We start from the raw sequence: 12,269 nt of genomic DNA on the forward strand, positions 1-12,269 counted from the left end.
ATAAGATTATCCTTCCTTTGAAGGTGTACTAATTTATTCAATTTACACATGAATGTAGCAGCTGCGATCCTGTGCAGGCTGAATAAACCTAGATGAGCTGGCTATACCTGTACAGCAGGATGCAGGCCACTATCAAACAGAGCTTCATTTTTGATAATGTTGCCAACTCCGGGAAACACGGTTTGATCAAGAAGGACGTCACACAGCATCCGACTTCCCTGCTTCTTAACCTCACACTCTGCTCTAGAGAAGCTGAACTTCGAGGAGCAAACATCCAGATCTTCAAATAAACGAACTTTCTCCTGACACTCTGAAGCATTCCTAAGGAGAACAAAAAAGGATGGTCAATCATCTCATTCTTAATTAGGTCAGTTGCACCTGTACAGAAAAAAAAAAAAAAAAAAAAAAGTAACCAAAAATATAATGTTCCTTACATATAAATATAGAGTTTTAACAGATAAATTATAGTTTTAATTACTATACAGGTAGTCCCAATTTAATGAAAAGATAGGGACTGTAAGTTTGTTCTTAACCTGAATCTGTTCTTAAGTCAGAACACTGTGCGAGCTCTACCCCCTGTACTTCTTTTGTGTCACCAGTATCCCCCGTGTCATCTCTGTCCTCTGTACCTGTTTATACAAGTTTAAAAGCCATTTTTTCTTTGAATTTTTTCAAATTGATTTTTTCAATTTTTTCAAGTCCATTTTGAAAAGTTCCCACAGAAACACAGAATCCATGCCCTTCGTATCGGCGGGTCGTTCGTAAGTCGGGCATTTGTAAGTCATGCCGCTAACTGTCCCTCAAAGGAGATCTCAAGGTAATCTTGACTAGGCCTAATTTAAAGCAATCCCGAGCTGAAGCTAGTGTTCAAAATACAGGGAGTGCAAGTTGCATTTTTGAGGAATCATTTTATTTTTGAACAACCACCATGTTCTCAATGAACCCAAAAAACTCAATATAAAAGCTGAATATTTTTGAAAGTAGTTTTTAGTTTTAGCTATTTTAGGGGGATATCTGTGTGTGCAGGTGACTTTTACTGTGCATAATTATTAGGCAACTTAACAAAAAACAAATATATACCCATTTCAAATTTATTTTTACCAGTGAAACCAATATAACATCTCAACATTCACAAATATACATTTCTGACATTCAAAAACAAAACAAAAACAAATCAGTGACCAATATAGCCACCTTTCTTTGCAAGGACACACAAAAGCCTGCCATCCATGGATTCTGTCAGTGTTTTGATCTGTTCACCATCAACATTGCGTGCAGCAGCAACCACAGCCTCCAGACACTGTTCAGAGAGGTGTACTGTTTTCCCTCCTTGTAAATCTCACATTTTATGATGGACCACAGGTTCTTAATGGGGTTCAGATCAGGTGAACAAGGAGGCCATGTCATTAGTTTTTCTTCTTTCATACCCTTTCTTGCCAGCCACGCTGTGGAGTACTTGGACGCGTGTGATGGAGCATTGTCCTGCATGAAAATCATGTTTTTCTTGAAGGATGCAGACTTCGTCTTGTACCACTGCTTGAAGAAGGTGTCTTGCAGAATCTAGCAGTAGGACTGGGAGTTGAGCTCGACTCTATCCTCAACCCGAAAAGGCCCCACAAGCTCATCGTTGAGGATACTCCACCTCCACCTTGCTGGTGTCCGAGTCAGACTGGAGCTCTCTGCCCTTTACCAATCCAGCCACGGGCCCATCCATCTGGCCCAGCAAGACTCACTCTCATTTCATCAGTCCATAAAACCTTAGAAAAATCAGTCTTGAAATATTTCTTGGCCCAGTCTTGACGTTTCAGCTTGTGTTTCTTGTTCAGTGGTGGTCGTCTTTCAGCCTTTCTTACCTTGGCCATGTCTCTGAGTATTGCACACCTTGTGCTTTTGGGCACTCCAGTGATGTTGCAGCTCTGAAATATGGCCAAACTGGTGGCAAGTGGCATCTTGGCAGCTGCACGCTTGACTTTTCTCAGTTCATGGGCAGTTATTTTGCGCCTTTGTTTTTCCACACGCTTCTTGCGACTCTGTTGACTATTTTGAATGAAACGCTTGATTGTTCGATGATCACGCTTCAGAAGCTTTGCAATTTTTATAGTGCTGCATCCCTCTGCAAGATATCACACTATTTTTGACTTTTCTGAGCCTGTCAAGTCCTTCTTTTGACCCATTTTGCCAAAGGAAAGGAAGTTTCCTAATAATTATGCAAACCTGATATAGGGTGTTGATGTCATTAGACCACATCCTTCTCATTACAGAGATGCACATCACCTAATATGCTTAATTGATAGTAGGCTTTCGAGCCTATACAGCTTGGAGTAAGACAACATGCATAAAGAGGATGATGTGGTCAAAATACTAATTTGCCTAATAATTCTGCACTCCCTGTAAGATATTAACCTAAAGAGAGAAAAGCCTCAGGATCATATTGAGGCTTCCCGCGGTGGTTCAATGTCCCCCGTCGCTGAGCACAGCACCCCCCTCCACAACAGGGCCACGCTTCTCCTTTGTTATGAGTGCGGTTGTGCAGTAGCCACATTAGCACAGCCACATTAGCATGGAGCCCGGGGCTCCAGCTTACTGCGCACGCATGTTCGCGCGGCCACGCTGAAGGAAGAGACGGTGCCCTGATATTATTTGCGACAATGCCTCGTCGCTAATCTTCTGGGGTGCCATGCTCAGTGATGGGGGACCTCAGAGCAGGGAGGGAATCCTCAATAGGATCCTGAGGCTTCCCTCTCTGTAGCCAAGTATCTCATTTTGTGCCCGAGCTTTGGCACGGGTACACTTTAATATCAAAGTCTGTAAGTGTTAAAAATGTGTCTTGTTCAACACATGGTCTGCACATTGGACCCATATATTTGGGCCTACTTTAGAGTTTGAAAGCATACTTTTAATACTAAGACTCCACTCCACATAAGAAGAGTTATTGATGTGGGTTGGGCAAAGCGAACAGAAAAGCTGATGGCCAAGCTATGGGCAATGCAAGAGATGGTACACTGGTCAAAACTGTAGGCCGATCATTGCTGACTGAATATATAGGTCTGCATTAAAAAGGTCAGTTACAAGCATTGTGAAGAGATGCAACACAGATGTGCTCATATGTAACAGTACTCAGGAAGATGCATGCGATTGGTTTGCAAGGCTCTAATTTGCTGCAATCTTTTCTTGCTTCAGTTTGCACAAGAAACAGAAAACGCATGTCCATGACTAACAATCATGCCATCATACAGCTGTAACCAACCAGTCATCACTGTGACAGCCAAATAGTATTACAAAATCTATCCACTTATCAAAAATCACATTTATTCAAGAGTTCTGCTATGCACAAGCAATTCTAGTGGAGATTACAGCCATCCTCCATTTACTAGTGACACAGCTGCAGCCAACCAAACCTCCTCCAGTCACCAGTGCCACAGTGGAAGCCATCCAACTATCCTTCAGCCACCAGACACATAGTAGCAGCCAACCAGCCATTCTCCAGTCACCAGGGACACAGTGGCAACCAACCAGACATCCTTCAGTCCACAGGGATATAGTGGCAGATAACTAAACATCCTCCAGTCACCAGGGACACAGTGACAGCCAACAAATCATCCTCCAATCACTAGGGGCACAGTGGCAGACAACCATCCATCCTAGAGTCACCAAAGACATGGCTGCAACCAACCAGCCATCCTTCAACCACAAGGGACATGGTGGCAGCCAACCAAACACCCTTTCAGTCTCCAGCGACATGGCTGCAACCAACTAGGAATCCTTCAGTCACATAGGACATGGTGGCAGCCAACCAAACATCCTCCTGTTGCCAAAGACACAATGTCAAACATCCAGACAGCCTCCAAACACCAGGGACACAATGGCAGCTACCGCCATCCTCCAGTCTCCAGTGACACAATGGCAGCCAGTCAGCTATGTTCCAGTTTTCAGCACCATGGTAGCAGTCAGCCAGCTTCCAATGACAGACAGGCAATCCTCTAATCACCAGCAGCAGTCATTCATCCTCCAATGACATTTTGGTAGGCAGCCAACCTTCAGTCATTAGTGGCACAATGACAACCAGCCAGCATTCAGGCACCAAAAGACATGGTAAATAACATGCAAAAAATTAGGCTGACAAGCAAATTTCAAGTAAAAACATGCAGCTTGGATCTGGATCAACCAAAATCCACAGGAAGTTAATTTGATTGACAAGGTGTGTACATTTTGCATACAATTTACATGCAATCCAGAATCCTTTGCATCACACTGACAATCTCTAGTCATCAAATGATAGGCTTTCAGTGATCGAGCAACAGCTATCAACTCTCCTGTGACATAATAGTCACTTCTAGCTTGAAGTAGTGACACGTCGCATGTAATATGACAGGACATTCTATGATTGCACACTGTCTAAGTTTATAATGTAGTTACTAATGACCATGAGTACAAAATATGCTCAAAAGTAGTCCCTGTGAAGAAAAGTTAGGCAGCCAAGGCTTAAATAAAAAATAAAAATAAAAATAGGGCATTAGCAATCGGATCTTGCAATGCAAGTAATTGCTACCTTCAAAGAACAGTATAATGGCTTTTAAACATTAGCACATACTAAGAAACGCTAACTTGCATTAATAAGCGGACATGATTCACATATAAAGTCAGCTTGAATGAACTTTGAGATTTGATTAGTAAGTGGTCTTCCTAAAAAAAAGGCAAGAAAGTATGAAAAATAGCAAAATACTGATACTTATAAGAGACAAGAGTAGCTTTGGCAAACCTTTTACCTGCAGGACAGCTGTGGAGCCATTAGACAGAGTGATGGACACTTTACCTGACATCTACTGTGGACTCGTAGAAGCAAATCAAATCCTTGGTGAGCTGCACTTCTAGAACTGCTGGAGCTCCACTTTTGTCCTTCCTCTCTGCTGGATTAATGCGCATCGATCCGTTCATACCAAAATGGACTCTAGGACAACATAATAGACATAATTTAAGTGTGATTACATACACCACCTGCGTGCCCACATGCAGAAAAACAACTGGTAGGACAAGAGACATGATTACAGGGCACAATAACTTTTATCTTTTATTATTCACCTGCAGTTACCTTCCGTTTTAAAAAAAGCAATACTTTATTTTGCAGTTTTTTTGTTTTCTAAAGATCTGTCTTGATTCTTTTTAGTCTTTTACATAAATTAGGCCTCAAGTCTCCATAACTGAATAAGAATACCCTTTACTGCTCCTCTCAAAAGCCTCACAGTCACATACGTCTACCAGTTATCCTATATACTAATGGAAGGATTTAAGTATGCATGGAATCAGAAACGCACCTGCGCGCACACACTCCGACTTTGGGTGATTGGGGCTCTACAGTGGGCATGCACATGCTTTGGGTGGCAGGGGCTCTGCGGCAGGGATGCACAGGCTTTGGGAGGCGGGGGCTCTGCGGCAGGGACACACAGGCTTTGGGAGGCGGGGGCTCTGCGGCAGGGACGCTCAGGCTTTGGGAGGCGGGGGCTCTGCGGCAGGGACGCACAGGCTTTGGGAGGCGGGGGCTCTGCGGCAGGGACACACAGGCTTTGGGAGGCGGGGGCTCTGCGGCAGGGACACACAGGCTTTGGGAGGCGGGGGCTCTGCGGCAGGGACGCTCAGGCTTTGGGAGGTGGGGGCTCTGCGGCAGGGACGCGCAGGCTTTGGGAGGCGGGGGCTCTGCGGCAGGGACGCTCGGGCTTTGGGAGGTGGGGGCTCTGCGGCAGGGACGCACAGGCTTTGGGAGGCGGGGGCTCTGCGGCAGGGTTGCACAGGCTTTGGGAGGCGGGGGCTCTGCGGCAGGGACGCACAGGCTTTGGGAGGCGGGGGCTCTGCGGCAGGCACGCACAGGCTTTGGGAGGCGGGGGCTCTGCCGCAGGGACGCACAGGCTTTGGGAAGCGGGGGCTCTGCGGCAGGCACGCACAGGCTTTGGGAGGTGGGGGCCCTGCGGCAGGCACGCACAGGCTTTGGGAGGCGGGGGCTCTGCGGCAGGCACGCACAGGCTTTGGGAAGTGGGGTCTCAGCGGCGGCCACGCACAGGCTTTGGGAGGTGGGGTCTCAGCGGCGGGCACGCACAGGCTTTGGCGGCAGGGGCTCGGTGGCGGGCACGCACAGGCTTAGTCTTGTCTATTACTAACTGTACTTGCCTCGTTTGGGTCACTATCTATTGATACTGTTGCCATTAGCATCTAAACCTTTTCTATTTGACATTACTGTGCCTGCCTTATCTAGATACTTTCTTTTCCTGGGATAATCTACTTTCTTATCCCGTGACTCTTTAGTTCTGAAGCATGCTGCCTCGGTCTGTGTCTCAGCTTTGTGCATTTTATATCACTGCTCTCACTGCCCTGAAAATAAAATGCACAGCATCCTTATTTGTCAGCTGGGCATTTTTAAGGGATGTGACCAGCAGTAAAGTTCCTGTAACCTCTAGAGATTGCTCTGGTTAAGGCCAGTTCACCCCCAGATTTATAGTCAAAGCTGGCCGAACACTAAATTAATACTCAATTTTATTCCCTGATATCTCCATCTCAGCATACAGATGGGGCAGTTCTCCGCCTACAACTGCTAGATAGGACCTCAATTGACTAAAAGCTACTCCGCCCAATACCCCATTTTCCTTTTTTTTGTCCTCACCGCCGGATAGGATAAACAAGTGCTATATTTTTCCCTTACCTCTGCACGATTTTTAGCGGATCCGACCAGGTTTCCTGCTATACCTCCCCTGGTTGTAGTTCTGTTTCTCAGGTAGCTAAATGCTCCAATGAGAACAGAAGCCTGCTCTTTTGTGTTCTCCAGGCAGCCTGCTTATCATCTAAATGTATACAGATGGCTTGGGCTAATTCCTTATCTTTTTCAACTTTGATGTTAAAGAAGGATAACCGGTTCAGCACCGCAGTGCTGAAAATCTCATGCATCCGAGCAACTTTCACCTCCCATTCATTCGCCTATAACTTTATTGCTACTTATCACAATGAATTGATCTATATCTTGTTTTTTCCGCCACTAATTAGACTTTCTTTGGGTAGTACATTTTGCTAAGAATTATTTTTTTCTAAATCCATTTTAACAGGAAGATTAAGAAATGAAAAAAAAATAATTATTTCTCAGTTTTTGGCCATTATAGTTTGAAATTAATATACGCTACCATAATTAAAACTCATGTATTTTATTTGCCCATCTGTCCCGGTTATTACACCGTTCAAACAATGTCCCTATCACAATTTATGGTGCCGATATTTCACTTAGAAATAAAGGTGCATTTTTTTCAATTTGCGTCCATCACTATTTACCGTACATACTCGCAAGCAAGCCGAATTTTTCACCCCCCAAAAGTGGCCCAAAAGTGGGGGGGGGGGGGGGGGTCGGCTTGCTTGCGAGTCATCGGTAGGTGGGTGGGTAGGTGGTGCCCCTCTCCGCTCCCCCCGCAGCTGCCGCTGCTATTACCTTAGGCGGCGCCGCTTCCTCTATCCCCGTCCTGCTCCGATAACTAACTAATTCACAGCAGCGCACCCCCCGCTGCTGTGATGACGGAGGAAACCATAGAGAGCGGTTCCCATAGTAACGGCATCGCCGCTACAGGAAGCCGCTCTCTATGGTTTCCTCCGTCATCACAGCAGCGAGGGGTGCGCTGCTGTGAATTAGTTACCGGAGCAGGACGGAGATAGAGGAAGCGGCGCCGCCTAAGGTAATAGCAGCGGCGGCCGCGGGGAGGGGGCACTAACTACCTACCCACCCACCCACACTGGCACTATGCTAGCTATACTGGGGCACTATACTAGCTATACTGAGCACTATACTAGCTGAACTGGGGCACTTTACTAGCTATACTGAGCACTATACTAGCTATACTGAGCACTATACTAGCTATACTGAGCACTATACTAGCTAAACTGGGGCACTATACTAGCTAAACTGGGGCACTATACTAGCTATACTGAGCACTATACTAGCTATACTGAGCACTATACTAGCTATACTGAGCACTATACTAGCTGAACTGGGGCACTTTACTAGCTATACTGAGCACTATACTAGCTTTACTGAGCACTATACTAGCTATACTGAGCACTATACTAGCTAAACTGGGGCACTATACTAGCTATACTGAGCACTATACTAGCTATACTGAGCACTATACTAGCTATACTGGGCACCATAATAGGGCACTACCTACCCATACTGGGCACTATACTAGCTATACTGAGCACTATATTAGCTATACTGAGCACTATACTAGCTATACTGGGCACTATACTAGCTGAACTGGGGCACTTTACTAGCTATACTGAGCACTATACTAGCTTTACTGAGCACTATACTAGCTATACTGAGCACTATACTAGCTAAACTGGGGCACTATACTAGCTATACTGAGCACTATACTAGCTATACTGAGCACTATACTAGCTATACTGGGGCACTATACTAGCTAAACTGGGGCACTATACTAGCTATACTGAGCACTATACTAGCTATACTGAGCACTATACTAGCTATACTGAGCACTATACTAGCTGAACTGGGGCACTTTACTAGCTATACTGAGCACTATACTAGCTTTACTGAGCACTATACTAGCTATACTGAGCACTATACTAGCTAAACTGGGGCACTATACTAGCTAAACTGGGGCACTATACTAGCTATACTGAGCACTATACTAGCTATACTGAGCACTATACTAGCTATACTGGGCACCATAATAGGGCACTACCTACCCATACTGGGCACTATACTAGCTATACTGAGCACTATATTAGCTATACTGAGCACTATACTAGCTATACTGGGCACTATACTAGCTATACTGGGGCACTACCTACCCATACTGGGCACTATACTAGCGATACTGGGCACTATACTAGCTATACTGGGACACACTAGGGGAATAAGGCGGCCAGCATTTCCTACCCCCGGCTTATATGGGGGTCAATCATTTTCCCCTGTTTTTTCAGGTGAAAGTTGGGGGGTCGGCTTACATGCGGGTCGGCTTGCTTGCGAGTATATACGATATAAGCTTATAATTTTAATAATATAAAATAAAATAATAATATACTCTCTTGACATGCATATTTCAAAAGTTCAGACCCTTGGGTAACTATTTATGTTTTTGTTTTTTTTATTGTATTTTTTTTTTGTTTTTTTTTAATAAAAAAGTGTATGTGGGTAATTTTTGGTGTGGGAGGGAAATTGCTAATTTTAAATGTAAGATAATGTAATTGTTTAATTAAAACTGTGTGTGGGTGCAGCTTACTATTTGGCCACAGTAAAAAAAGTACTGGATGCGAACGATGTCGCATCCAGGAACTAAAAAGAAGAGAAGAAGTTTCCTGGGGGCAGAAATACCGCGCTCTCTGGATAGAAAGCGTCGGTATTTCTGCGGGGAAGTTAGATCGGTGAATGGGAATTATATTCCCATTCACTGATCGGGGGGCTAGCGGCGGGCGGCGGGAGCGCGCGCGGGGGCGGAGCAGCAGTGCCTATCTGGATGAGGAAGCTAGTCCAGATAGGCCAAACTGGATAAATATTCCCCACAGTGCTGGTAGCAGCACATAAGGTATGTTAAAAATATGTGTTTAATGCCATCTTCGGTTACTTTGTACCTCTGCTGAATGCTTAGCTCGGTTTCGCTGGCTCTAAGGAGGAATCCCGCACTGGGCAGACGCTCCAATGCACGACATAGTGCAAAGTACGCGTCATGACCCAGAAGTTCGCATACTTCCGGGTTTTGCCCTTAGTTGCGGTGCGGCGGCCATCTTTGATAGGGGCACAGAGCGGACGTCAAAAGAGCGTCCAGGAAGTGCTTATCTGTTGCTGTCGGATAAGACTTACGGTCCACACAACTCGGAGAGTCGCCTGCTGCAGCAGGGAGCGATAGGAGAGCATTATAATCTCATTCGGAACAGTAAGTTGTGGATGCTCTCTTTTATGTGTTGCAATGTATTTACCTAGTCTGCATGTCACACAAGGATGCTGATAGCCTGCACTTTTTTTCAGCTCTCATTTATAAGAATGGGGAAGTCCAAAAGAGAACACAAAAAGACCAATAGGTAAGGGGACGGGGGGAAGGGGGGGGGGTGAGTATTTAATGAGGTAATAGTAGAAGGTCTAAAGATCATATATTTATTTTTGATCTTTCTGATCTTTTTTCACAGCCACAAGCATTCCTTCTCTAGAGGGAACAAGGCTGACGTGCACCAGTATGACCCTATTGAGAGTCACTCAAGGCAGCATACTTCCTCAAAACAGGCACATAGTTTTTACTCTGCCGATAAACCGGGGAAAAGTTCTACAAAAGCACAATCTTCCAAGTCGCCAGAAAAAAACAAAAACCAGTTCTCCTAAAAAATGTACTTCTAAGTCAAACAGAATCTCAGAAGATCAATGCTGGTTATGTGGAGATATCAGACTAATTGATAAAATGGTTTGCAAAAACTGTTATGAGGATATATCTGGAGAAACACAGGATTTTTCTACGGTTGTAAAGCAAATCGTTAAAGACACAATGTCAGATGTATACGCAACAGTCAGATCAACCAAATACTTCCGGACACAAATCTACTAGTAAACAACCTACAGAGGATACAAGTTCTGACGATTCAGAAGAGCTCGATTATTCTTTTGATTTTTCCTTAATACCTGCTTTTATCTCACAAGTTAAGGAGGCAATTAAGTGGGAAGAGTCTGATGAAGGAGACAAACCAAAGAAAAAAAAGATACTATAAACAATTGGACAAAGATCATTCGGCATTTCCTTTTATGAATGAAATCAAGGAAATTATTACAGATTAATGGTACAGAACGGTCAAAAAACCTCGACCAAAAATAGATTGCGCAAACTACATCCTTTTTCAGAAAAAGATGGGGCGTTACTTGAAACTAGTCCGGTAGTAGATGCCTCAGTCATGCGACTGGCAAGAAACACCACTCTACCATTAGATGACTCAACTTCCTTTAGAGAAGTTTTGGACAGATAGATATTGATCTGAAAAGATCATATCTTTCATCTGGCGATGCGGCAAGACCAGCAGTGGCTTTGACATCAGTGGCCAAGGCCTTAAAATCATGGATTTGGGAAACAGAAAGTGCGATAGCCAGGGATGCTAATAAAGAATCTATTATTTTATCATTAAACCAATTAAAGCTAGCGGCAGAATTTGCTGGTGAAGTGGCTCTACAGTCTACACGTGGTTAAAGCCTCAAGTAGATCCATGGTTTTTCGGTGATGGCTAGAAGAGCCTTATGGCTAAGGGCATGGGCAGCTGACCCATCCTCCAAAACCACTTGGACAAAAATACCGTATGACGGTAAACATCTGTTTGGCTCTACCCTGGACTAGGCCATATCGAGAGTCACAGGAGGCAAATCCGGCCTCCTGCCTCAAGATAGAAAGTTTCAAAGGCAATGCTATACACAGCAAAACAGGCAAACATTCCAAAGATTTAAAGATGCTAGATCGTACAGGCCAGGGAAAACCTTCAATAAAAACTGGAAAAAAGTCTCAGCCATCTTTCTTCAGATCGAATAAGTCAAAATTATCCACGTCTGCTGAGAGTAACGCCAAATCCTTTTGAGATGAAGCCCGTCCAGACAGGACGAGTAGGAGTCAGACTTTCCCACTACGCGTCGGTCTGGGCGGAGAATATCCCAGTTAAGAAAAGGTGGGGGGGGGGGGGGGGGGGGGAGAAAGGCTGCGCGTCCCTAAACACATGCTGCAATTGAATGGTTAATCGCACAGGCATACACCGCCTCTGCTAGACTGAAAAATGCATGCCCTGCATCCAAGACAAGTGCTAACATTTATTAAACTAGGAGGAACTTTAGCTTCCAATATGGTTTGCATGCAAAGTATATTATACTAGACACTTGCGCCACGGTGAGGCAAACCTCCAGGCAAGTGACCTAACCTAAATTTAAAGCCTTGGGAGCAGCTAAGCAAAAAAAATGTGTAACTTACGTTTGGTTGAACAGTGAGGAGAACGCCAGCGCATACCACTAAGGCTGCATCCGAAATGACCACCAGCTCAGTGTGCAGCACCTAAATAGATTTTCTGCACACTTTGCATTCAATTCAGATGCAAATCATATGCAAATCTGCTACTACTTATTATGCAAACAGGAAACTCAGGAGGAGGGGCTGGGAGCAGCAAACCTGACAGTTACATAGTTACAAAGTTAAGAAAAGGTGGGGGGGAAGGCTGCACGTCCCTAAACACATGCTGCAATTAAATGGTTAATCGCACAGGCATACACC

At 44.7% G+C, this 12,269-nt stretch overlaps 1 protein-coding gene across 1 annotated transcript in view; it reads right to left on the minus strand.

Annotated features, from left to right (window-relative positions):
• Positions 1 to 12,269, minus strand: part of NEIL3 (nei like DNA glycosylase 3) — a 71,041-nt gene that overhangs the window by 20,230 nt on the left and 38,542 nt on the right. Inside the window, exons 3-4 of the mRNA XM_068269056.1 lie at positions 4,814 to 4,948; positions 108 to 321 (exon numbers count right to left, since the gene is read on the minus strand). Of these exons, the coding sequence (XP_068125157.1) occupies positions 108 to 321; positions 4,814 to 4,948 (349 nt within the window). The remainder of the gene's footprint in view (positions 1 to 107; positions 322 to 4,813; positions 4,949 to 12,269) is intronic.

The sequence above is a fragment of the Hyperolius riggenbachi genome, chromosome 1 (genome assembly GCF_040937935.1).
Source record: "Hyperolius riggenbachi isolate aHypRig1 chromosome 1, aHypRig1.pri, whole genome shotgun sequence".
Taxonomy (NCBI): Eukaryota; Metazoa; Chordata; class Amphibia; order Anura; family Hyperoliidae; genus Hyperolius; species Hyperolius riggenbachi.